The following is a 27291-nucleotide window of genomic DNA, read 5'->3' on the forward strand; positions in this document are numbered from 1 at the left end:
ACCACTGCGCCACCCTGCAGCCCTGTCCCCAAGTTCATTTCATAAAGTGTTAATTGTCAGCGGCTATCGTATCTGGAATCTGAAAATGATTTACCCAGAATGCATCGCTGGATGATGTCATCATGAACACTTACAACCAGTCTGCCCTGAAAGCTCCACCCAAAAGTCCCCCCCCCCCAACCTTCATATGGCCTTGAAGGTTTGAGCGCTGCACTATCACAGACCCCGAAACAGCAGAACCGGATCAAACTGGATCTCATATGGTCTTTGAAAAATGACAGAAAAAGCTTTACACCCACTGTACTTTGATTCACACAAGAAAAGTCACACCCCGACCCGCTCAACCGCCCCATGACCCAACAGTGCTAGACCAATGGGGGAAAACCCACTGACCCCCACCCTCACCCTCCAATAGGAGGCAGCTGACCCCACTCAGCAGATTCAGAAAAAAATAGTTAGATGGAAAACATTCAACAAAACTGAAGCGTCGACCAACCCAAAGCCCAAAAAACACACAGGAGCCAGAAAAGCAAAATGAGAGCATTTATGAGGAAAGCTTCTGTCTGACACCCTGCAGGGAGATCGTCAATTTAGTTTGTGTTGATAATCTGCTGCTGGTTGAAGCGACTGATCAGGGAGGTGACCAGTTTCTGTAGAAGCTCGGCTCTCATTTTACAGATCTCCAGAACCTCCTCGTGGTTCACTTTCTCCTCCCGACTATAATCCAGAGACACCTGGAGAAGAACACAAGCATGTCTCACACCTGTCATAGGGTGGTAACACGTTCCAGACTCAGCAAAATACCTTATTAGTGATGAGGGAGAGTGCAACCACCTGCAGCCCACAGTGTTTGGCCACAGTCACCTCAGGAACCATACTCATGCCTGAGGAGACAGAAGAAGAAAAAAGGAGATGAAGGACCACGGTGGAAAAAAGAGAATCTGGGAAATGAAGGACAACCAGAAAAACAGCGAGCCTGGTAAACATCCAGGGTAAAGTCTCCTCTGTCTGATCTGAAGGTTACCTCATCCATCCTGAGGCTTTCTGTCTGTCATGAAGGTCACATCTCAGGGGTTTAAGGTTCTGGTCTTACCCACAGAGTCACAGCCTAGAATCCACAGCATCCGGGCCTCAGCAATAGTCTCAAAGTTTGGTCCGCTAACCATGCAGTACACGCCCTCTCTGATAAAGTCGCTGCAGCCAAGCTCAGTGCTTATGTCAACCACCACACTTCTCATGTCTTTGCTGTAGGCATCCGACATGCATGGGAACCTGATCCCAAACCTGGAGACACACAGATCAGAACAACCCAGAAGGTTAGGCAGAAATCCCTCATAGCTGTGGACAGGCCGAAAACTTTCTGATCACTTTTTTCACATCTAACTTGAAATTTTTGTTTATCCTGAGATGTGTGAAATAGATGAAAAAGTTTCTGGTCTCTCTGGATGTCTCACCGCTCGTCGTTGGGGCCACAAAGTGGATGCTGTCCGGCGAAACCTGGTAGATTGATGTGATCTTTAATGATCATGATGTCTCCGACCTTAAAATCTGGGCATATTCCTCCAGAGGCATTCGTGACAAGCACCAACTCCACCCCCATCAGCTTAAAGATCCTCACTGGAAATGTCACCTGACAAGAGAGAGGCAGACCTTTACTGCTCTCCAAAGAAATGGTGTCAAATCAGACTTCATGAACATCAGCAACGGAGTTCTGCAAGGGTTGATTTTTGGCCCTGTGCTTTTCACTATTTTTTAAACAACTTGGGTAGTCAGTTACCAGATGCAAAGTTCCATCTATATGCAGATGATACTCTCATCTGCACAACTGCCTCTTCCACCAGTTGTGCTGTGAATGAGCTCCCGGGTGCTTTCCAGCTGTTTCAGTTTTCAATCCAACAGCTGAAGCTGGTCCTTGATGCAAAAAAGACCAACTGGATAACCTTAATAAAATGTTTTACAGGCTGGTATTCAAACTATGGAAGGAGTGGGATTTGAAAAAGTCTCTTCTTGTAAATATCTGGGTGTGTGGATAGATGATCCTTTACATCTCACATTGATCATCTGCTGAAAACCCTGAAGGCTCTGCTGGGCTTTTATTCCAGAAACAAAGCCTGTCTGAACTCTGCTGTGAGAAAAAGACTTGATCAGACCTCCTTCCTCCCCGTTCTGGATTATGGGGACATTCAGTTCTGCTCTCCACCGGCTGGACTTTCACTCATCCTCAGACAGCAAAGACACTGGCTCTGTGGAAAACCACCGTCATACTCCTGCCGCCTCCTGTCTCCTGCTGACAGTGGATACTCCCGCTCCTCACTCCGGTTCTCCTCTTTGGATCCACACAGATCTTGGGAAAACTGCCTTTTCCTCTGCCGCTCGTCTCTCGTGGAATAGCGCTCAAATCTGTGACTGCAGGAACGTTTTCCTGAGCTGCTTAAAACAAATCTTTCTGAGTGTGTGACCCAAGAGTGTATGTTATTCTTCAGCTAATTTTATATTAGTTTTCTTTTCATGTTTTTTTTTTTTCCCCAACTTGTCCTGTCCAACAGCTGGGCAGTCAGATGAGAGTTGAGGGCCTCTTGGGTTGGACATATTTTACTTTAACAAGAGGGGTTATTAATCTTCAGACAAACCAAAGGTATGACTGAATAAACCCCTTTTGTAATTGAGGCCAAACTTTATTAATTTCAAACATGTCTGAAAATCTTTGGTGTTGGACCGGACGGAAAAGGAAAGAGGGGAAGAAGAGAAAGGGATGTTAGAGAGGGGGGGGTAGGAGGGTGATAATAGGAGGGGAAGGGGGGTAAGACCATGAAGCAGCATAAAGCAACAAGTTTACTGGTTGTTAATCATTATGGTAAGGTTTAAATGTAAAAAAAAAAAAAAAAAGGGGCGGAGCCTGTCCACACACACACTCAAATGTTATAAACACACCTGTTAGTTGCAAAAATGTCCACCTGTCGACATGTACACAAAACAGATAGTGTTCACACGCATACTTATGCCTTAAAACCAACTAGTGTGAAATATTTCAGTCATTCAGTCTGTTGAGCTAACACCTGTGCTCAGGTGAGTGTTTATGTTCTTCTAAAATGGATGGTGGAACGTGAAAAGAAGGAGGGAGAGTGCCCAGCCATCCCCACCCCAAGACCCCCACCGCACCAGCAGCGGCAGCCGGAATCCCCCCAACGCCACACGGGAACCGGCAGGGAACAACCGCCGCCCGGGCGACCAAGCCCGCCACCCAGGCCAGGGCCAGCAGGGCCGCCGCAAGGCCCCCAGAGCCAGAGAGCAGGGAGGCACGGAGGGAAAGAGGGCGCCGCCCCAGCCCAACCAGGAGAGCAGCCCCCCCCGCCGCGCCGGGAGAACCCAACGCAGGGCCCCACCGGAGAAGGACGCCCACAGCCCCAGACGAGCACCCCACCACCACCCAGGAGTTCCGGGCATCCCCCCGCCCCAACCCCAGGTACGAGCCAGGACCCCCCAAGGGAGACCCACTCCGCACTCCAGGCAGCCATCCGCCCGGCCCACGGTTGGTCCAGGGAGGAGCGAGGCAGGGGCCCGCCGCCCCCGCCCAGGAGGGGGGAACCCCGGGGAAAAAAGAGGGCCCACAAGGGGTGTTGTAAATATGGCCCGACCAGGCTCGGCCACAGTTGGAAATTTGGCGGGGCCCAGCACTCAGGAGCAAGGACCAGAACCCACCCCCCAGGGACACGAACACCCCCGGCTCAGATGTATTGTGAACCCCCCCACCGCGCGGAGAGAGCACCGCCGGGCCCAGGAAGCCGGCACCCAGGGGACACAGCCGCCGTTGCAAAGGGGCCCGTACCCCCCACCAGGGAAGAGGCAGGGGACAGATGGTCCTAGGTCCCACCTTCCTTGCAAAATGTGTGTGCGTGTATGTGTGTTTGAGAGAGTGTGTGTGTGCATGTGTGTGTGTTTATGTTGGGATGTATATATTGAGGGGGGAGGGGTGTGTGTACTAAGGGGGGTGCGGTTAAAATTGGCGGGTAGGGCACTAAGGGGACATCTCCTGATTACTCACAGTGACGTCCCCTCACCCTCCCCACCAAGGGGCCCTAAATGTCTAAGGTGCGGTTAAAATTGGCGGGTAGGGTGCTAGGAGGACATCCGCTGCTTGCTGGCAGTGATGTCCAAGCACCCCCCCTACCAAGGGCCCTACATGTCTAAGGTGCAAATAAAACCGAAAGAGGGGGGGCCCACTCCATACGGCAACCACAGGAGGGGGGCCACTGCCTAGTAAACCCCCCCCCCAAGGCTCATCGCAGGCTAAGCCCCCCACCCCCTCACCCTATTATGAGGATATATGAGGAAGGGGGTAAGTTGGGGACAGATGATAGACTGTCCCCTGGTGGTCAAACAGCCGTCCCCCGCCCCCCCCCCCCAGCAAGGGGGCCAGGCCCACCCAGCCCCGGGGCCCCACCCCCGGAGGCGCAGACACCCCAGGCCCAGCACCACCACCCCCACACAGAGAGAGGGGAGCCAGAAAGCGCCGCCCCCCCCCCCCGGAGCAAGCCCAGGCCCCCACCCCCAAACGCCGGCCCTAGAAGAGCTCTGGTCAGGCCTCGACGGGACCGAGGCAGCCAACCGGCCGGGGAAACCGCCGATGGCCTCAGCGGAGACCCCGACCCGTCAACCCCCCCTGCCCCGTACCAATAGTGGTACGGGGCAGGGGGGGCAACCCTCTTGGGGGGCCCCAAGAGGGTTGTCCCGTCCCGCCCCAGAGCCAGGGAAGGGCCGATCCCAGCCCCAGGTGTAGACGGGAAGCCCATCCAGCGCCGCTGGGCCCCCCCCCCCGAGCAGCGCCCCCCGCCAATCCCCCCCAGCACAGGCAAAGGGACCACCCCCCCAAGCCACGCCAGACCCCCACCCCCCCACCACGCACCCCCACACCCAAGCCCAGAGGACCACGCAGCGCCCCAGGCCGCCCCACCCAGGCGCCGGACCCGACCCCCCGACCAACGGAGCCCCCACCACCCCCGGCCAGGCACCGGAGGCCCCGACCCCCACCCCGGCCCACGGCAGAAAGGCAAGGAGCAGCGACGACCATGCCCCCCCCACCCCCTAAGTCACGGAGTTAGCTATGGGAGACCAGAGAGACCGAATTCTTTCAAAGTTACTTGAACTTTGGGCTGACATTTTTTCCAAGCTGATATGATCAAGCAGCAGATTTCTGTGTTGACTTATGTTTATATTTTTTTTGCTTTTCCAATTTATTAAAATAGTTTTTTTAGCAATGCAAAGAGTTATGTAAATGATAGAGCCTAATCCTCCTTCTATATCGATGGCACTCATGTCACCAAGCACACAAAGTGACGGTGAAGCTGTGATTGAAACCTTAAGCCAGACTGATAGATCGGCACATACCTGCCGCCAGAGAGCCTGGACAGGCGTGCAGAACCATAGTGCATGCATGTAATTGTCGGATAGATTACTGTCACAGTGCTGGCAAATGTCTGAGTTACTGAGACCCATCTTGAACATCCTCTGTCCAGTGTAGTAAATTCTGTGAAGAGTTTTGAAATGGATTAGCTGCAGATTTGGACTTTTTGTCATTTTAAAGGTGTTTAGACAAAGTTCTGACCAAAAACTTTCATCTGTGCTGATGCTCAAATCCGCATCCCATTTTGTTGTCGGAAGTGAAATATTGTTATCTAAATTACATAAAAGTTTGTATATTTTGGAGAGAGTTTTATTCATTGAGAAATTGATCAGAGTGGTAACTACATCTGGTAGCTTTAAATCGTTGTCTCTGTATTTAAACTTTTTAGTAATAATTGATTTAAGTTGCTGATATTCCAAGAAGTTATATATTCCATGTTTGTCTTGAAGTTCCTGGAGAGTTATGAATCTTCTATCAATAATTATGTGCTCTAGTTGTTTTATGCCCCCTGCTTGCCAAGCTGGGAAGTGGATAATTTTTTTGTTTATGAGGATGTCTGGGTTGTTCCAGATGGGTGTCATTTTGCACGGTTGAATTGATGATTTTGATATTTTGAGAAATTCCCACCAGGCTGTTAAAGTGGCATTTATATTAATACTTTTGAAACAATCCTGTTTTTTAACTATTTGACTAATAAATGGAAGATCTGACAGGTTGATCTTTCCACATAACGCCTGTTCCAAGTCTAACCATGAGTTGGTTTCTGGATTATTTTTTAACCATTTTAAGATATATTGTAATCTATTTGCAAGAAAGTAATTGTGGAAGTTAGGTAATTCTAATCCTCCACAGCTTTTTGCAGATTTTAAAGTTTTTAGACTAATTCTTGCAGGTTTGTTGTTCCATAGAAAGCTTGATATGGATGAGTCTAATGTTTTGAACCATTTTAATGGCGGTTGTGTGGGAATCATTGAGAAGAGATAATTAACTTTGGGTAAGATTTTCATTTTAACCGTGGCTACCTTGCCCATAAGGGACAAAGGCAGGTTGGTCCAGCGTGTTAGATCGTCCTGTATGTTTTTCAGTAATGGGGTGTAGTTTAGCTGCACCAGTTCTGATATTTTGGGGGAAAAATAAATACCTAGATATTTTATATTGCCTGATTTAACTGGTATTGTGAGTCCTTGCTCCGCATTACTGTTCAGTGGTAATAAAACAGATTTATTCCAATTAATGGAATAGTCTGATATAGAAGAGAATTCATTAATGATTGTTGCCGTTTCATTTACAGAATGTATATTACTTAAAAACAGTAATATGTCATCTGCATAGAGACTAATTTTATGATGGCTGTGTTTGGTTTTAATTCCTTTAATACTCTCATTCTGTCTTATTGCTGCAGCTAGAGGCTCGATAAATATTGCAAAAAGAGAGGGGGAGAGTGGGCAACCCTGTCTAGTTCCTCTTCCAAGAAAAAACCTGTTGGAAGTCTGTTTATTAGTTCTAACTGATGCATTGGGGTTGTGATATAATATTTTGATCCAATTGATGAATGTTTCTCCAAACCCAAACTTATGGAGGGCAGCAATGAGGAAGTTCCAGTTTACTCTATCAAAGGCTTTTTCAGCATCCAGTGATAGTATAGTCATTTCCTGGTTTTTGATGGTGGCAAAGTCTATTATGTTAACGAGTCTGCGGACATTGTCATCCGAGTGTCTGCCTTTGATGAATCCAGTTTGATCAAAGTGAATTATGTGAGGAGTGACTTTTTCTATTCTCTGTGCTAGTGCTTTGCAGATAATTTTTACATCTGCAATAATTAAAGAAATGGGGTGATAGCTTGAAGGACTCGTGGGGTCTTTGTCTGGTTTTAGAAGAAGGATAATGTTGGCAGAGTTCATGTTAGGTGTTAGAGATTGGCTTTCATTGATAAATTTTACCGTTTTATAAAACGTTGGTGCCAGTTGTTCCCAGAATTCCTTATAAAACTCTGCAGGAAAGCCGTCAGGCCCTGGTGCTTTACCATTAGGCATAAGTGACAGAGCTTCATGAAGCTCAGACAACGAGAGCGGAGAGTCTAAATTTGTGATTTGATCTTCGTTTAACTTGGGCAGGTTTATATTGTTGAGAAATGAGTTGATGCTTTGTTCTGATGGATTGATCTGTGGAGTGTATAAGTTTTGATAAAAGTCTTTAAACGCATTATTAATTTTTACCGGGTCATGGGTGACATTCCCTGTTTGGTCCATAATCGAAGTGATTGTTGATTTTTCTTTATTAATTTTAAGCTGATTAGCTAGAAATTTGCCAGATTTATTTGAGTTTTCATATCTTTCCAGTCATAGCCTTTGTATCTGGAATTGTGTTTTTTTATTGATGATGTCATTTAACTGCAGCTTTAAATTTTTCAGGTCCCCGAGTATGTGTTCCTGTGCAGAAGCATTATAAGCAGTCTCCAGAGTTTTTATTTTATTTTCTAATTCTAATAAATCTGCTTTCTCCTTGCGTTTTTTATGCGTTGAATAAGAGATGATTTTCCCTCTCATGACTGCTTTTGCTGCTTCCCAAAGAATACTTGGTGATATTTCAGAAGTATCGTTGAATTCTAAGAAGGTTGCCCACTCTTTTTTAAAGAATTCAATAAATTCCTGGTCTTTTAACAGAGATGTATTAAACCTCCAGGTTGAACCCGAGGGTCTGGGTACTTCCCTTGAAATAGTAACAGAAACTGGTGCATGGTCACTGATAATAATTGGATGAATGTTGGAACTTTCAATTTCTTTCAAAAGGGAGTTACTGACTAATAAATAATCTAAACGAGATTGTGAATGGTGAACTGGAGAAAAAAAGGTGAACCCCTTAGTGCTTGGATGACATGAGCGCCAAGCGTCGCAGAGACCCAGATCATTCATGTACTGCTTTAGAATACTTGCAGACTGCCATGTACGCTGGTTTGCTGCTGTGCTGAGTCTGTCAAGTTCAGGGTCCAAAACAAGGTTGACGTCTCCTCCTATTATGATTGTGGAGTCAGAGTGAACTGAGAGTGAGGTGAAGAATCTGTGAAAGAAGGAAGAGTCGTCAAAATTAGGACCGTATACACTCGCTATACAAAAGTCCTTATTCTGAATGGATATATTAATGATTACAAATCTGCCTTCTGGGTCAGTAACTGTATCCTTATGAGTAAAATTAAGATTTTTATTAATTAAAACAGCAACTCCTCGTTGTTTGGAGTTGAAACTGGCAGAATACATAACTGGATACTGGGAACAGCACAGGAGATGACCAGCTGATAAAGATAAATGGGTCTCCTGCAGCAGAGCTATATCTGCTTTAAGATCATTCAGGTGATTTAACACTTTCAATCTCTTTGGCCCAGAACCAAGTCCGTGCACATTCCAGCTAACGATGTTAAGACTGTTCATAGCTGTTCTAACCGGGAGAGTGCAAGGCTAAATAGTGCGTGTGCCCGTCCGTGTGCGCGTGCACGCTGTGCGTTCCTGCTACACTGACAAGCGCTATGCGTTGTGGGTGAACGTGTCTTAGCTGTGAGCTGCATGTTGCGTGCGTCCTGTGTGAGCCTAAGTGAGGTTTTTGCAGTTTATCAATGTGTGTGTGCTCTTATGCGCGCTAGTATGCGCGCGCGCCCGTTCCGTGCATAAATAAATACTCACCGTGGTTGCGTTGACTTTACCTGATTCACATATGAGAACATGGGAAGGGGGGGGGGCAAGAGAAAAGAGAGAGGGAAAGAGAAAGAACAAAAAACAAAAACAACGAAACAACAACAGAAACATGAATGTGAGAGAAAGAAAAGACAGTTTTCCTGAGAGGTGTGGATTATTGATGATCCGATTATTTCCCATTCAGTTAAATAAGTTTGCGGGTTTCTTCTGGGCAGCGCAGATGTCAGTGCGCCTCTGAAAGCCTTCAGCACAGCCAGGGTGTTACCTCGGGGTCCCGGAACAGCTTGCCATTCACAAAAAGTTTATCAACGGCAACCACCGCGCGTGCTCCAGCAGACAGGTGCTTCCTCCTCAGCGGGAAGAGTATTTTCCGCCGGCGGAGGATCTCGCCTGGAAACTAATCATTCACGCTATAATGTGTGTCTTTCAGCTCTCGCCCTCTGCTTTTTACCAGCTCCTTTTGTTTATAATGTTCAAATTTAGCAACAATAGGACGGGGACGCTGATTGTCCGGCCTTTTTCCTCCGAGCCGGTGAACCCTGTGGAAGGAGATCTTCTGGACTTCTTCCTTGGGGAGCTTCAGGTGGACCTCTATGAAGGACTTAAGGACTTGTTAAGTTTTCTTTTCATGTTTAATGTTTATCTGTTTTTATGTGTGTCAATGCCTCTTGGTCAGGTCTCTCTCATAAAAGAGATTTTATCTCAAGGGACTTCCAGGTAAATTAAAGGTTAAAAAAAGAACAAAGTCTTGTCTGGACGTAGTCTGAAGTTCAAGCCTCCTATCCAAGAAGTTTTCACAGACGAGAGTCGAGAAATATTTAACTTCAGAAAACTAAGGTCAGCAGAGAGCAACGGCAGGGTCTAACCGTAATCAAGGAGGAGGATGCCTACGAGAAACGGAATGGTGAGCATGGACTGACCTGGCTCCCTTAATGTTGGAAAAGAGAAACAGGTCCAGCACAGAACCAGCACCACAGGGACACTGACCCCCCAGGCCAGATGGGATGCTGTCCCCGGCCATCCGTGCAGCCGATAGATAAAGAAAATATTCAACCAAAGAACAAAGGGACACTCACGAAGAGTTTGCAGTTTTGTCTTAAAGAGTGAAGCTGAACTGAAACTGGAAATGTTGGCGGGAACCTGGTAGTCAAAAAACAAAGCAGCTGAACTTATCAGAGCCACATAGTTGGTGAAAAAGTCCAATGAAGAGGCTCTGGATGTCCAGCCAGCTCTAGTAATGGAGGAAATGGGTGAGGAGAAAAAGGAGTGTAACTGCAAGCAATCTTGTAGATTAAAGAAAATATATATTGTTGCATTGGATGGTAAATGGCGTCTACTTCCATAGCGTTTTACTACCGTCTTAGAAGGCCCAAAGCGCTTTCCAGTCATACTCACAACACACACACATTAACACACTGATGGCAGCTCTGATGCCAAACACTGGCCAACCTGTAAGCACCAGGAGCAACGTGTGGTTAAGGATGATTTGCATTGCATTGGATCCAATAAATAGTTGGGAGCTAGTGGAGATGCTGGAGAACAGGTGTAATGGAACAGCTGGATGGAGTTTTCATTATTATCCAGACTGCTGAGGTTTGAAGAAGTTTGAGTTTGTAGATAGTTTTCTGAAAGACCAAACAGTAAAGAGTTGCAATTGTCACGTGACTAGACTGTGAACTATGTGTGTGTTGGGGGGGGGGGGGGGGGGGGGTCCTAAATGGTTCACGTTACAGGGACCAGATGAACATGTGAACATGTCAGAATAAAGATGGTGCAGGTTTTTACCAGTTAGGAGAGAAGCATCAATCAATACTGATAAACTGGGAGCACTGCTTGAAGTTGGTTTGGTGCTAACTAGTAGACTAGCTGTTTAGTTGGAGTCTACTGGTAGTCAAGAAAGCATGAAGACAGAGGGTAGAGGTGGGTGGAGATGCAGAGCTGGGTGTCATCTGCATAACTGAAAAGATATGAATGTTTTTCTAGAAAAGCATCTTACAGGAAGTGCATGAAAAGTCAAATATTGGAACAGACTGACTGAACTGAGAGCAGTCAGAGAGAAAAGATCAGTATCACACTATACTATGGTACAAATACTAGGCACAAATTAAAAATAAATTCAGGCAGATATCTGTAGAATTCTAGCTTCATTCCCGGTCTTGGTAGTGTGCAACAGCTCTCACGTTTTCAATTCGACCTAATAACTGTATTGTCCTACTTCTTAGTCAGGCAAATCAGTGAAGACTTACCTGACAAAGGGTGTAACCTTCATACAGGTGGAAGTGACCCTTCATGAAGACACAAGATCTGTCCTCAATTGTCCCAAAGACCAGACAGCCATCATGACCTGGAACTGAAAGACAAGGAAATCATGCTAAAGCAAGGCTCTGACACATTTTCAATGAGGAAGTCTGTCCTCACTTCCAGGAACTGTGGTGAAAGTGCCTAGGATAGCATAAGGGATAAATCACAAGTTCACAATTCAGTTTAACTCATGATTAATGCTAAACATCACATTCGTTTTTACTATATAAATTCAAAAGATATTTTGAATCATCATTAACTCTTCAGGGGTTGCATACCAAATGTTTCACCGACCCTTCTTCTGCTTGCTTTCCACCAGGAATGAATCTTTGGAACGGTCTGGCTCTTAATGACATCTCTGGGGTTTATTCATCGATGGCCCAAGCGGATCACACACAGCCCAGAACCTGACCACCAAAGATTCATGGCCTTTGTTCTGCACATCTTATTCTTCTTTTGAAGATCTCTCTTTGTGGAAAGGTTTTTGGGAAAGATACCATGGCCACGGGCTATGGGGGAAGAGGTGGGGGTCGGTGGTCGGCAGACAATTGGATCATTTGTGCTTACAAAAATCCACATAAAAAATCCCTCTTTTCGTATTATTAAATTCTCACAAATTATTATTATTTCACACATATAGGTGTGTGAAATTTGTTCTCCGCATTTGACCCCTCCCCTGGGGGTGCGGTGAGCTGCAGACACAGCCGCGCTCGGGAACCATTTGGTGGATTTAACCCCCCATCAACCCAACAACAGCCTTTGTCCCGGACGAAGAAGGAGCTTCATAAGAATGAACTGAACCCAAGCTTCTCCTTGAACCTTCATGATGTTTGTGAGCTGTCAAAGACGTTCTTTGGTGCCGAACAGAGAGAAATGGTCTTTGAGTTTACTGAAGGATGCCTGGGGCTGGAAAAGTAAACCATACATGGAAATTTGGATGTTCTCATCGGGCTGTGGTAAACTTTCTGTTAGGTCTATGAATGTGGATCTCAGGGCAAATGTTTGCATGTCTATTGATAAATGATTCACACCTGTACCAATGAAAGGTCTTTGATGTGGGAGAAGCTGCCTCTAGGCTGCAGCCACTTACCTGTGCTGATGGGAAAGTTGGGGATGTCCTGGTACCTGAAGGTTTGTTTGTTGGAGGCACCATCAGCCAACAGTCCAAGTCCTGATCCACAGATTATTGCCACCTTGGGACGATGACTTGTCTGGTTCATCAGCCATTCGGTGGTCAGCTTGTAGTCTTCAAAAGAGCAACAGCTGTTGAAGCGAGAACATGTTGACAAGACAGAGCAGAGGTCAAACAGCAGAACTGAAGGACTGTTTGTTGTCTTATCTCCTATTTCAGACCTCCAGCTCTAAAATGGTTAAAGACGCTGTTACTCCAGGGTCTGATCCAGTACGTGCTGTCATATCTTTATCTTCAGGCCACCACTGCCTGGTGACCCGGTTCAAATGTTCAGGACAGTTCACTGGTCCATAAAAACAATGCTCTGCTGCAGGTTTCTCGTTGCTGTTTTTCAGGTCTGTCCAGATAAACAGCAAGTGATAAAGACAAATGTATGACTGTTGGTTAAAGATCCCCAACTTCAATTCACATGTTTCTGTCACAATAACAGCCACCTGACAGCATGGAGACAAACTGACCTTCCTGTGAGAACATCTCTGTCTGTATCAGAGTTTCTGCTTCTGAAATGATTTGGGGCTTGAATAAAAAGGAGAAAGCTTGAGTTCAGTCTACGACAGGCGCATACTGACCCTGAGGGCCGGTGTCTGTGCGGATCTGTCAGTAACACACAGATGTTAATCTCGGATGACAAGATAACAAGGAGACAGTGGAGAAAGGGAAGATTTCTCACCAGTTTCCCTTGGTGTGCATTGTTGAGTTTCAGAACCTGGATGGGCAGCAGGAGGAGGAGGAGGCAATGAGAGTCTCTTCACCACGACTGGCTAGATCAGGTTGTGTAAACATACCCGGGTTCACTGACTTCATCCGTTTGTGGCCTTTGACGTCTGTAGTTTATCTCCAACAACGCAATCAGCTGCTCATTCTGCTGAAAAAAGCAGCTCTGTTTGAGTTTGATGAAAATCACTGTCCTAAAAATCTAAACAGCAGCTAAAGTTCAGCAGCTTCCATGAAGAAGCATCTCAAATGTTGAGGTTGTCTGTTCCTGAAAATGAGGTGCGTGTGAATCCTTGCTGGTGAAATTAGGCAAAAACAGAATCCCTGTTTGTCGGGGCAGGTTCTCATCCCTGTACGTGTTCAGAACACGAATTCACTTCAATTTGATTTGTATAGCCCCAATTCACAACCGTCGCGTCAACGGGGTTCATCCCGGTATTTGTAAAATAAACATACATTCATAAAGATCATGAATTCAATAGGAAAATACTAAACTGAACTAAACAGACTAAACTAAACTGGGCATCCCTGCCCTTAGACCCTCCTTCTCAGGGCGGGGCCACATGAAGGAGGGATCCTCCCCCAGGACGAACAGGCGATTACCAGATCTCTGAGAGAGACTTAACTGATCTAACTCTACAACTACATGTTTAAATAGTCCAGCAGACGAGCTTCATCCAGATGAAGTTGGGGGACGGCTGGGGGCGCCAGACGAGCCTGAGGGGGGGGGTCCACAGCCAAGTGTAGGAGGAGGAGCAGAGAGGAGCCAACTGGAATCTGGAAAGAGGGAGAGGACATGAATCGCACTGCACCATCTTTGAACAGAACATTACAAGTGTGACCTCTAAGTAATTGATCTTCACATGCACAGAGTGTGCACGTGAACGTAACAAGGCTGGTCTGGCAGTAGAACAAACTTCTGAAGGCCTTTCTTTAAACACAGCTTTTATTTTTAGCAGATTAGCAGAAGTTCCCAGAATGCACCTGTGGATTCAGGGAAGATCAGTGGACCCTATGTCAGATTCATCAACACCACATGTGTTTAAGGAGAACTTTGGGTTTCTGTGTCTACTTGTGTGTCTGGGTGTGTGTATGTATGTGTGTGCTCATCAGTTACTAAGGAAACCATGTTTCCATAGTAGCAACAGTGTTGACATCTTTTATTTTTGACAGACTGGAGTTTTAGCCACAATAGTTTGATCCAGTTACCAAATTAAAATGTCTTTCTGGACGTTTGCTGTCGGTCCAGCATCTTCTGGACCTTCATCACATTTACAGCTGGAGCTAAATGGAGGTTCATGGATGTAGAGACGGAAGACACGATAGTAGTTGGTGTGAGTGTGGAAGAGTTGCGGTGGCGCCCCCTAAAGGTAGCAGGTTAATGACAACAAAGTGGTGCCCAAACTGCAAACATCAGAGCTCAGACGTGTCTTCCTGACGTCCATCAATGTGGTGCTTTACTTCTTTTCTGCCCCCATTTAGGCCTAAAGAGCGGCTCAGCAAAGACGACTCCCTTCTGGCAGGTTTATTATGGCCCGCAGCAGCAGTCACTGACTGCAAGGACCAGATTGTTTTCGCAGTTGGAACGACGACTTCGCCGCCTTGCAGCGAGAATGTGACCCCCGCCGCATGCTCGAAAAGTCACCAAAACGTGCACACACTTGGGATAAATTGCAACTGAATTTTCCACAAAGTCAACGTCACCCCCCCGAAGACGATAACATCACGGCCAGCGATCCCGTCAAAAAAATGAATGGGCCGAAAATCGCGTATGGGGCAGAACAAAATGTACCTCAAAATACAGTTGCGAAACCCAAACACACGTGTTGGGGATATCCCCAAAAAGTTTTTAAATCATTACGGGGCGGCCACACGACCTACGGCCTGGCGGCCATTTTGTGGCGAACTCTGAGAATTGGCGATTTTTGTGTTTTCCCACGATATGGGAAAACGACACTTATGTCGGAGCGATTTTCACGAAATTGCACACACTTGCTGCCAGCTCCAGTCTACAAACACCACAGAAGTGTCGTTGACCTTTGACCTTGGGAAAAGGCCGCCATCCTGCATTTAAAAAAAAAGCTACATAGCTTTAGCGCTACATACAAACGAAAACTCGTCCTAGGGATTTTTTGCCATCGTCTCGTAACTTCTCAGGCATCCATAGCAAGGTGATGTGGACAAAATGTTGGAATTAAAAGTTGTAGATTTTGAACGGCGTGCTCGTGGCAAGCTAGCAAAGTGGCGCACTGTTATAACTCTCATGTTATTCAATGGAATACTGTGAAATTTGAATGCATGCATTTATGCCTGAAACTGAATACATTGAAAAACACTGGACATGGACATATGAGGTATGTGGGCGTGGTTAGCATAAAACCACTGTTGCTAAGGACAACAAAAGTTTACTTTTCGTGATTCGTCTGAAACTGACGTCGATATTTTCCTCCTCCCGAGGCGACCAAAACACAAAATGGTTGCTATGGAGATAAAATCAACAGAAAAGCCGGCATTTTGGAAAAAGTGTTTTTTTGCTAACTAATGACATATAGCTCTCACCAATGGGGCAATGTGTTTTTTTGAGTCATTTGATGATGCTGATTGCTATCCTAGCACTTTTAGCTATATTAGAATAGCTAGCATAGTTAGCATATTTAGCATTTTCAGCAATGTGTTTTTCTGAGAGAGTTGATGATGCTGATTGCTATGCTAGCACTTTTAGCCACATTAGCATAGTTAGCATAGTTAGCATAATTAGCATTTTAGGTAGTGTGTTTTTCTGAAAGAGTTGTTGATGCTGCTCGTAATTCTAGCACTTTTAGCCACATTAGCATTGCTAGCAGAGTTAGCAAATGCAGCTTTGACTAGCCTTGATCAAAGGTAGGCGGGGAGGGCGGTGAGCGTGGTGAGGGCGGCGGTGGTGCGTAGACTTGGGCGTGGAAGGCGGGTTGTGTCTGCGGGCCATACAATGCCGCTTGCGGCTTTAAATTTTTTTTTTCCATACTCTGATTTTTACCCCGTCATGTTTACACTCATGCAGAGTGTGAATGTAGAAAGGATGCACCGTCTTCCCTTCACGAGCATTTATAGGTTAAAGGGCCAACTCTGGTCCTCAAGAGCCTCCACCCTGCCTCCAGTTCTCCCTGACCAGCTTGCAGCTGATTCACACGGCTAATTCCACATCCTGGTTGACTGAACAAACCTGGATTAGGTTGGCAGCATCCAGGAGTCCAGAGAGAGCTGGAAACTAGAGTTGGGGCTCCTGAGGACCAGGGTTGGCCAGACCTGGTCTACATGGTGCAAAATCAATTCTTTAAACTTTTACGTGTATTTTAATCTTCATTCCTCCCGAAATCAACCCCAAAGCCGTATTTTGATCCATTCACACATTTCCGAGTTTTCCTCTAAGAACCTGCTCTCTGAGCACCAGCCCCTCTCTATCCACCAAAATGAGTGGGTCCTCACGTTGTGACATCACAAAGTGAGAAACCGTCCCTTCCAGGAAGAGTTTGCACTGTCAGCTCCGCACCCAAGCTAACAGACACGCCCACTTTCTCCATGGAGCTAGCGGTGATCGGTTAAACACTTTTATTCTCTATGAACAATCTGAACATCCATCTTTGTAAAAGTTCTGATGTTTGTTTTCGTGGTCAAAACGCAGACACGCTGCCGAGACTGACTCTAAGATGGCGTCATAAAATGGGCGGCGCCCACAAGGAGATAAAGGCGGAGTTTTAGAGATTAAGTCGTCTAACTTCCGGGATGGAAAATGATCTGAAAATAACTCATAATAATTTAGAAAAATGGTTCTTTGTTGTGTCAAAGGATATTATCATATAGAAGTATATATATATATATATATATATATATATATATATATATATATATATATATATATATATATATATATATATATATATATATATATATATATATATATATATATATATATATAGAATGAAAGGTTTAAGAAAGAGCAGGATATAGATTCTTCAAAACAACTTCCAGGTAGAAATATGAGCTGTGAAAAGAACTCATATTTGATAAAGAAAATCTTAGAGTGCCAGAGTAATACATGATATATGGACCAAGTTTACTATAAAAGGCTTAAGCAGGTATCAGTCAGGGTGCTGCCCCCTACAGGAAGCAGAAGAAGCTGCACCTGCAGATGTCCATCAGATCAGGGATGCTCCTGTGACTCTCCTTCCAGAGGAGGCCTGCTGGTCTCCCGGACCTCCTCCTCTCCAGAATCCCGATGTTCAGACGGAGAAAGCCCACCGGGGATTTTACACAGAAACTCACCTGCGAGTTAGGAAGTAGAGGTGAGCTGTTGCCATGGTGACAGAGCTGCGTGCTCGGATCCGCACCTGTTTCCGCATTCCGTCATCGATGTGCACGCGCGTGGAGGGGGCGGGAGGCAGCGGGCCGTGAATGTGGTCGGAGCGTTGGACTGTGGAGGCGAAGAACAACTGTCGGTGCAGTCAGGCGGTCCGGTGGAACAGTCCGGTGGGTCCACAGCGGAGGAAGGATCGGCAGCTTCCACGCGGTAAGACTGCGAAGCGTGCAGCCCCCCCCACCCCCCACCCCCTCCCATCACTGCAGCCTCCATAATGTCTCCATCCTCCTCCCCGACCTACAGGCCAGTTCGACACCAACGCCGTAGAGGGTTCGGCTAAATCACATCTTTATTTGTGCATGCGCACTCAGGTCACGCGCTGACAAACGCGCACGAGCACGAAAACTTAAGCGCAGATGTTAAATATAGAATGTTCACGTCACCGCGGCGCAGTGACGTGAGGCGGGGAGCCGCATTCCTCCAAATACCACATTGTTCGTCACGTGACTCAGGGCCTTACGTCACGATGTTCAAGCCGTCAGCCCTGAACGGCTAACAGGTTATCTGCATGAAACTTTCTCTCTGGACATACATGTTTACATGTATTAATGCACACTTGTACGCATGTTTGCATGCGAGTGCATGTGTGCATGTGTGTGCATGTGAGAGCATGTGTGCATGTGTGCCAGTATAAATGTGTGCATGTATGCATGAGTTTGCATCTATCCATGTGTGTGCATGTGTGCTTGTGTGTGCATGGTTGCATGCGAGTGCATGTGTGTGCATGTGAGAGCATGTGTGCATGTGTGCCAGTATAAATGTGTGCATGTATGCATGAGTTTGCATGTATCCATGTGTGTGCATGTGTGCTTGTGTGTGCATGTTTGCATGTGTGTGCATGTGAGAGCATGTATGCATGTGTGTGCATGTGTGCTTACGAGTGCATGTGAGAGCATGTATGCATGTGTGTGCATGTTTGCATGTGTGCATGTGTGTGCATGTGTGTGCATGTAGTTTTGAATCTTCCAGGTGAAATTCCCACCTGTGCGGCTACAGCAGATGACCTGATATGTTAACGTGTCATCCACTGAACGTAAAGAAAGAAAATCTGTTTTCTGAATGAGATGTTGTTCCACATCATTAGAATCCATGAAAATGCCGTTGTTTTTTTTTTACTTGTCCTGTCTGTCCAACAGCAGAGCAGACAGATGAGAGCTGAAAGCCTCGTGTCGGACAGATTTTAAAGTTACAATAGGGGTTGTGAAATGTTTGACACACTGGGTCTATATTTGAATAAACCCCCTTTGTAATTTAGGCTAAATTTTATTAATCTCACTCATATCTGTATCTTTCCACCTTTATCCACCTTCCATTGACGTGTTCTCCCTACCATGACAAAGGTGGATAAAGGTGGAAAGATTTCATGTAATCCATGGACACCAGTGAAGATCACAAATCATTGAAGAAAAAAGGTTCAGAGCTCTGTCTAGTGGGTCTAGATGACCCAACTCCCAACGGTAACCTGCCTAGGATAGAACAAGGGTTACAGATCCTTTATGTGGTTGTTAAAGTTTAGCTGAGGGTCAAACTGTACTCCTAGGATGGTGACTGAGGAGGAAACAGTGATGATATGACTGCTGAAAGTGAACTGGGATATTGAGGAGGAAATTATCTGCTGGGGGGGCCAACAAGGAGTGCCTCGGTTTTGCTGCTGTTTAGCTGTAGGAAGTTGCTGTTCCACGTCTTTATCTCCTCAAGGCATGCGGTGAGATGGGATGGAGCTGCAGTGGAGTTTGGAGCATTTTTATGTAGATGGTTTATGGTTGTCCACATGAATATTTACATCACCAATAATAACAATGTTGGTTGACATGGAGCAGAGTGATGTAAGTAGAACATGTATTTCAGGCAGAAATAATGAATTTGGCTTGGGGGGCCGATATATAAGAAACATTGTTCTGACATATGGAGGTTTAGACATTCCATGGAAGAAAAGTCAGGCAGTGATAGTGGAGAAAGTTTTAGATCAGCCCGGTGAATGACGGCTAAGCCACACCCCCACGTCCAGAACTGCGGGCTTTCTCCATGTAGCTGTAACCTTGGGGGCAGGCTTCATTTAGCACTGAGAAGTCCCCTGTTCTGTGCCAAGATTCAACCAGGCACAAAGTCCAGTTTTTTATCCAAAATATGATCATGGACAAGGAGGGTTTTGTTTGAAAGAGATGTGTGCATTAAATAACTCCATTTTGGCATGAGGCAGATCTGATGGTTGATGCAGCTGTAGACTCCTTAGCACAGTGCAGTCCACTCCATGTTTTCTGTTTAGCCCAGAGCTCCTCAAAGAGGGGGGGGTCTGATGGCTGCTACGTGATGCAGGTGCGTCAGTGTTCTGATGACGTGAGGCCAGGGACCAAATGGAGGGTATTTTTCTATAGACATTTCGAGGTCGTCGCAGAAGTCCAAGCTGTTTCACAGGGGAGGTGGAGGTAACCGCCAGTTAAGAGCCAATAACTGGGAAACGGAGTACTTGAACACGATGCCTGGTGCTGTTTGGAGTTTCCCGCTTCCAGATGATGTCGCTCAGCTAGTGTTTGTCACTCCAGTTGAGTGAGAGAAAAATAAATAAATAAAAAGAGGGGGAAAAAGAGAGAAAAAGCTGAGTCCAAGGTGGAGAAGCGGTGAACAAACGCCTCCGTCCTCTCCTGCCTCCCGTCACAATACGATATTATAGTTATTAACATCTTAAAATATACTATGACTTTAAAATGCTTTGGCAAAAGTGACGTAATGGTTGTGCATGTAGGGACCAATCAGGTAGCAGTCCCAGATTAGGTAGCAGTTAGGGTACTGTTATGGACCCTATGTCTAGGGGTGTGGGGCATAACACAAAGAAGAATAAAATAAGAAAATGACCCAAAAGGCAAGAGGTAAGCCCTCAAAAACCACCAAATTTAATAAAGCTGTGGAAACCAATTTCTGTTCCAATAAGGATTTATTGTCCCAAATGTAAAGGTGACAAAAGGAAAGAAAAAGGAGCATCTAACTTCAGGGTGAACACAGGCCAAAATAATAAACAAAACAGAACTAACTCAAATGCCAAGGGATCTACTGTACCTAACTTTCCAGAAACCAACGTAAAAATAAACGACAGAGTCTGACCTGTCTCCCTGAACCTCAACCAAAACAGGAGAAAACAGTCAAACAAAATGGCAGTTCACCCGTACTGCTCTACAAACACAACAAAAATCCTAATACAAGCTACACCAAGAAGCTAAGCTTCACAAAGGAGTTTACACAGCCAAAAGGCCTCACACAAACACTTAAGTTTTGTCAGTGGGGGGAAGGACAGACAGAAACTCCAGCCAAAGACCCCCCCCCCCCCCCCCCCCCCATGGGGGTGTGGAGATGCCAGGTTTTTAAAGTCCCATCCTCCAATCACGTGGAGCCATCAATCAATCAAAGCACCAGTACCAGTCACTCATCTTCCAATCCTGGGCAGCCACAAGGCCTTGGTGCAGCAATCCAGGTCACCTGAAAAAAACAGAACTTACACACATACAAAAGTACTTTCACCCACCTACACGAACACTCAACATACAAAACATCAAATACAAATAAAAAACATACACAAATATGACAAGGGTCGTAACAGTAAAGATCAGGTAGCTACATGCGATATTGCACCATAACCAACCTGGTTTTACATATATACTGCCCCTCTCACCCTTCCGCAGGTGGTTTCTCACACCAGCTCGGGTCCTCTACCAGAAGCCTGGGAGCTTGAGAAACTGCCCAGTATCTTAGCTGTTATATATATATATTGCCACATCCACCACAACGGCTTTCCTCTGTTCTTTATCCACCACTACAATGTCTGGTTGGTTCTCCATTACCATCCTATCAGTCTGGATCTGGAAGTCCCACAGGATCTTTTCCCTCTCATTCTCTACCACCTTCGGAGGTGTTTCCCATTTTGACCTTGGGGTTTCCAGTCCATATTCTGCACACATGTTCCTGTATATTATTCCAGCCACTTGATTGTGGCGCTCCATGTGTGCTTTCCCTGCCAGCATCTTACATCCTGCAGTTATGTGCTGGATTGTTTCAGGCGCCTCTTTGCACAGCCTACACCTTGGGTCTTGTCTGGTGTGGTAGATCTACACCTTGGGTCTTGTCTGGTGTGGTAGATCTACACCTTGGGTCTTGTCTGGTGTAGATCTACACCTTGGGTCTTATCTGGTGTGGTAGATCTACACCTTGGGTCTTGTCTGGTGTGGTAGATCTGAGCCTCTATGGCTCTGGTGCTCAGGGCTTGTTCCTGAGCTGCCAGGATGAGTGCCTCAGTGCTGTCCTGTAGGCCAGCCCTTTCTAGCCATTGGTAGGACTTTTTGATATCAGCCACTTCAGTTATGGTCCGGTGGTACATCCCCTGCAGGGGTTCGTCCTCCCATGAGGATCTGTCCTCCAGCACTGTATCCTCTGCTCTCCATTGCCTGAGACATTCACTGAGCACACTGTCAGTTGGGGCCTTCAGCTTGATGTATTCATGCATCTTGGATGTTTCATCCTGGATTGTGGCTTCTACGCTCACTAGTCCTCTGCCTCCTTCCTTGCGGCTACCATACAGTCTCAGGGTGCTGGATTTGGGATCGAACCCTCCATGCATGGTGAGCATAGCTGTTTATTGCCTTGGTCTTATTTTTGCCATTGAGCTGGCTTCGCAGGACTTGCTTTACCCGTTGGAGATATTTAGCTGTTGCAGCTTTCCTTGTTGCCTGCTCCAGGTTGCCATTTGCCTGCGGAATTCCAAGGTACTTGTAACTGTCCTCAATGTCTGCTATTGTTCCTTCTGGGAGTGAGACCCCTCCTGTGCGGACTACATTGCCTCTCTTTGTCACCATCCGGCTACATTTCTCGAGCCCGAATGACATCCCAATGTCAGTACTGTAGATCCTGGTGGTGTGAATCAGGGAGTCAATGTCACGCTCGCTCTTAGCATATAGCTTGATGTCATCCATGTAGAGGAGGTGACTGATGTTGGCCCCATTTCTGAGTCGGTATCCATAGCCAGTCTTGGTGATTATTTGGCTGAAGGGGTTCAGACCCATGCAGAACAGCAGTGGGGACAGAGCATCACCTTGGTATATCCCACATTTGATGGACACTTGTGCAAGTGGCTTCCCATTGGCTTCAAGGGTGGTTTTCCACAGCTTCATTGAGTTTCCTATGAAGGCTCTTAGAGTCATGTTGATGTTGTACAGCTCCAAGCATTCAGTGATCCATGTGTGTGGCATCGAGTCATAGGCCTTCTTTTAATCAATCCAGCTCCTTTGGCTCCTCTGCAGTCTCTATCAATGCCCTTCTGTGTGTTGCTCATGTATTGATCCATGTGCCTATTTATCTTGGTTGCAATGATGCCTGACATGAGCTTCCATGTTGTGGAGAGACAGGTTATTGGCCGGTAGTTGGATGGGACTGCACCCTTTGAGGGATCCTTCTGGATCAGGGTGAGTCCCATCACTTAGCAGCTGGTTCATTTGTGCTGCCAGGCACTCGTGGAGTGCGGTGAGTTTCTTTAGTCAGTTGGCATGTATCATGTCAGGGCCCGGTGCTGTCCAGTTCTTCATCCCTGAGACTCTTTCTTGGATGTCTGCCACTGTGATGGTTACTGGATTCTGTTCAGGGAGGTTGCTATGTTCTTTTCTCAGAGAGACCAGCCACTGGGCATTGCTGTTGTGTGCTGTCTCTTTCTCCCATATACTTTTCCAGTACTGTTCAGTTTCTAGCCTTGGTGGGTCTGCTCGGCTGTTTTGACCCTCCCACTGAGTGTACACTTTTGCAGGCTGAGTTGTGAACAGCCTGTTTATTCGTCTGGCTTCATTGTCTCTTGTGTACCTCTTTAGGCGGCTGCTCAAGGCTAGGAGCCTTTGTTTGGCAGTTTCCAGTGCTTCAGGTATGGCCATCTGGCTGTATCTCTTAGGTACTTGCTTTCTCTTCTTTTTGCACATTTCTTTTGCACATCTTTTCACCTGCACTGTTCTGTAAATAGCTTTTTAAATTATACTACCGTGATGTTTGCATTTATGCTACATTTTCTTTGTTCTTGTTTTTTTATTTCATTCTAAGTCTTTTTTCCCCCTCTGCTGTCAGTTGCTATGGTGACAAACAAATATCCCACGTGTGGGATCAATAAAGTATTTCTGATTCTGATTCTGAAATTAAACAGGGGCGCTGCCATATTGGATTACTAGTGCTGCCATCTGTGGGATAAAGCTAAACCCATGCAAGAGAGGCCCAAGTCCAGGAATTGGGCCTCTCTTGCACTCAATGCATTTTAAATGCCATGCATACTCAATACATTACAACAGACTTGGGACGTTTTTGCACATAATCAGATAGCTTTTCCCTTGAAGACCATAAAACATATCTCTATTTTGAAAAATTGTGGACTTCGGCCCCTTTTGAATTCACCGATTCAATTAAGTTAAATCAATGTAAAAAAGTTAATCTTTCCAACATCCATATGTGGTCCTATCACCCTCTCACGGTGGAAAAGGTATTATCTGAGCTTGACATACCCTGAAACATACCTCCATTTTTGGAACTGAAAGCTGAGGCTTTCCACTTCCTTAGCTTCAAAATTACCGTGGTAACTAGCATAACCTGCTTTCTGGAATACCACCCTGAAATCACACTGGAATACTACTTAAAAACTTGAAAAGGGTTATTCTAATTGGCTCCTCATTCTTTCTCAGCTAATCATCCCCGTTTCTGCTCAGTTTCATCTGTTCACACGTTTTTCCAAACTGACCTCTGTGTTTTTCTCCTGCAGGTCATGTAACTTCTCTAGGAGCATGCTCAGGCAGTGTTGTGCTGGCTTCAAGTGGCAGGAGGTGTGAGGTGTGACAAAGGATCATGGGAGATGGAGGACCTCAACAGACTGAGGGAAATGCCCTCCTCAAAGCAGTTTTCCAGGGAAAGCTGAGACTGACCCGCCTGCTGCTGGAGGGCGGAGCTTACATCAATGAGGGTAATGAGCGTGGAGAGACTCCCATCTGTGCGGCCTGCTTGGCTGAGTATGACGATCCACAGACAAGGCAGAAAATAGTCCGGTACCTGCTGGAGAAAGGAGCTGACCCCAACATCCCTGATAAGACCGGACGTACGGCTTTAATGCATGCCTGCGACAAGCAGGCGGGAAAGGAGGTGGTTTCTCTGCTGCTGGAGAATGGAGCTGATCCCAGCCTCAAGGACTACTCTGGCGCCTCAGCTCTTGTGCACGCCATCAACAGAGAAGACCGTGACACACTGCAGGTGCTGCTAGATGCCTGCAAAGCTAAAGGGAAAGAGGTGATCATCATCACAACTGACACGTCTCCATTAGGTACCAAGAAGACAAAACAGTATCTCAACTCACCCCCCTCCCCAGGCATTATTGACAAGCTGTCTCCAGCCTGCATGTCTCCTTCTGAAGTGGAGATTTCCACCTCCTCACCTGCAGGACACCAAAGTGAAGGCAAGAACCAGATCTTCAGTTTTGCACTAACTCCTGCATTACCTTTACCTTCAACCCGGCCCCCAGGGGACAAAAGGCTGCCACCTCGTAAACTGCTGAAGAGACTTAACTCTGAGCCCTGGGGTTTGGTGGCCCCTTCGGTGCTGAGCAGCCTTTTTCAGGAACGAGTAGACTGTGGTCTGAAAGAGGAGAGCAGCCATGATGTCAGCACTGAGATGAACGGTTTGAACATCACAGAGCCAGTCAGACCTCTTCTGTCCAGACGGCACAGCATTGAAACTCATGACCCCTGCTCCCCTAAACCAATTGACCGGTCTTGCTCTGAGGATAGTGCTGCCTTATCTGCAACCTCCTGGGCTGAAAAAGTCCAGCAGCATCAAACCTTGTACCGCAGGAACACTGCTCCAGAGCCCCAGGACAATGCTATGGTGTCCCGGGCCCTGGCTCACCCAAAACTCACACGAATGGATCACTACGAGTCGGACACTCACCTCTCTCCAGAGTCCATTCCAGGATCACCGGACTCCGGACGGCTGTCTGTGGAGCGTAGGAGGTTAAACGCTTCCCCCCTGTCACTGGTTACAAGTTCATCTAGGGAGTCCCTGGAAAACATCCCTAACTCAGTGTCCCCCATGATCATAAGGCGGCATCCCCCAGGACTCTTGGAGCGCCGGGGATCTGGAACCCTGTTGCTGGACCACATGTCTCACACCAGGCATGGTTTTCTGCCCCCACTTAACATCAACCCACAGAGAACCATTCCTGACATCCGTGCAAATGGAAAAGCAACGTCCCCAGTCCACTCAGGGCACAAGATCTTGGTCCCAGTGGCACCAGCTTCACCAAAACGTGGTCCTGACTTCAAGATGAAGAAAAAACTGATGAGGAGACACTCGATGCAGACGGAGCAGATGAAACAGCTCTCCACCTTTCAAGAGATTCTGGCGGAGAAGGTCTCCGATTGTAACGGGGACTGATGACCAAAGGAAGCGTTTTTGGTTTCTGCCAAGACTTTGTGTGAAAGAGTATCGTTTCCTTTGGATGACCAGTGGCTGCCAAAGAGCTCCTGGTCAATGCAGAAGTTCAAACTATAATAATATGAATGCACTTTTTACAGTTAACTGAATTCTACTAAGTTCATATCAACATGGCGTGGTGAATTCCAACACATGTTCTATTGTCATATACAGAAACCCCTTTCAGGAGCTTGACAGGGAATGTCCCCACAGTGCAGTAAGTGGTGAGACCAGTGCACTCATGTGAATGTGCTAACATTAGTGCACTGGTCAACGTGTTAACATGTTAAAATGTGTTTTCATTGATCTTTTAAAATGCCGTCTGATTGAAAATCTTGCAGAAAAGAAACAACTTTATGTGAATAAACTTTATTATCTTACAGAAGTGTTTGTGTCCGTTTGGAACATTCCAGACAAGAACTTTGAGGGAAACGATTGCCACAATCTTTATGTCTCAGATCATCAGAACAACGTTCTTCACTGTTTCCCTGATCCACAACGAAAAGGATGGGAAACCATCCAGAAGGTGCTAATGACTGAAGTAAACCAGGTCCTTCACGGTAGCCGGTGAAGTTCATCAAAAAAACGTAACTTCATTGTTTCTAGAGAAGACAATAAAGATCAGCATGGCTGTTAGTACTGAAGACACTCAGACTTTGCTGGCATCTTCTAACATGTTGAAGTCCATCAGAAGATCTGTTTGGAGCAGCGTTCCTGCTAAACTCCTTATTTCACTCAGTCCTGAAGAGGCTGGAAAGGAAAGCTTCACAAAGCCCTGCTTTTACAGACCTTTCTTGAATGTTTCCCATTAAGATTTTTCCAGTCAGTCGGCAGCTCTTGTATCTGACGTCTGCTAGACTTCTATTATTGGTATTGAGTCCATTACAAATCATTCTAAAGTGATTGGGTTCTGAAACCTCTACAAACATCTTTGTAAACACCAGCCTGTGCTCATCTGTGCATAAGTCCACGTGTTCTGCTCTCTAGTCCTCAATTGTGCCTAATGATAGGTGTTGATATTAGGGTTAGTGAAACTCTCCCAGAAGAACTGGGTGTGGTGGAGGTTCTAAAGCCTGTTTGACCCTGGAGTCACAATCCCACTCTAGAGCCATAGAAATTGAGAGTCACA

At 46.2% G+C, this 27291-nt stretch overlaps 2 protein-coding genes and 1 long non-coding RNA gene across 6 annotated transcripts; 1 reads left to right on the forward strand and 2 right to left on the reverse strand.

Annotated features, from left to right (window-relative positions):
• Window positions 1-528: 528 nt before the first annotated feature.
• Window positions 529-13750, reverse strand: LOC101168443 (purine nucleoside phosphorylase). Of its 2 annotated transcripts, XM_023963876.1 has the most exons (8): window positions 13366-13750; window positions 13251-13286; window positions 12479-12651; window positions 11334-11437; window positions 1455-1630; window positions 1094-1284; window positions 805-884; window positions 529-734 (listed from the first exon to the last, which is right to left on the reverse strand). In XM_023963876.1, exons 2-8 carry the CDS (start codon window positions 13268-13270, stop codon window positions 591-593), a joined length of 888 nt encoding a protein of 295 aa, XP_023819644.1. In that variant the 5' UTR covers window positions 13271-13286; window positions 13366-13750; the 3' UTR covers window positions 529-590. The 2 variants fall into 2 exon arrangements, with proteins under 2 accessions (XP_023819644.1, XP_023819643.1); XM_023963875.1 differs by lacking the exon at window positions 13366-13750 and having other exon boundaries at window positions 13251-13358.
• Window positions 13751-14021: 271 nt separating this feature from the next.
• Window positions 14022-17776, reverse strand: LOC111948911. The gene is made up of 3 exons (XR_002874873.1): window positions 17662-17776; window positions 17457-17596; window positions 14022-14071 (listed from the first exon to the last, which is right to left on the reverse strand). It is a non-coding gene; the product is annotated as an uncharacterized LOC111948911 (long non-coding RNA).
• Window positions 17481-26547, forward strand: LOC101169429 (ankyrin repeat domain-containing protein 34A). 3 transcript variants are annotated; one of them, XM_023963873.1, is made up of 3 exons: window positions 17706-17840; window positions 23534-23583; window positions 24463-26547. In XM_023963873.1, the coding sequence occupies exon 3, from the start codon at window positions 24546-24548 to the stop codon at window positions 26121-26123; it is 1578 nt and encodes a 525-aa protein (XP_023819641.1). In that variant the 5' UTR covers window positions 17706-17840; window positions 23534-23583; window positions 24463-24545; the 3' UTR covers window positions 26124-26547. The 3 variants fall into 3 exon arrangements, with proteins under 3 accessions (XP_023819640.1, XP_023819641.1, XP_004086744.1); XM_023963872.1 differs by lacking the exon at window positions 23534-23583 and having other exon boundaries at window positions 17481-17840; XM_004086696.4 differs by lacking the exons at window positions 17706-17840; window positions 23534-23583 and adding an exon at window positions 23586-23610.
• The last annotated feature ends 744 nt before the right edge of the window (window positions 26548-27291 follow it).

This window comes from Oryzias latipes, chromosome 16 (genome assembly GCF_002234675.1).
Source record: "Oryzias latipes chromosome 16, ASM223467v1".
In the NCBI taxonomy this organism is placed as follows: Eukaryota; Metazoa; Chordata; class Actinopteri; order Beloniformes; family Adrianichthyidae; genus Oryzias; species Oryzias latipes.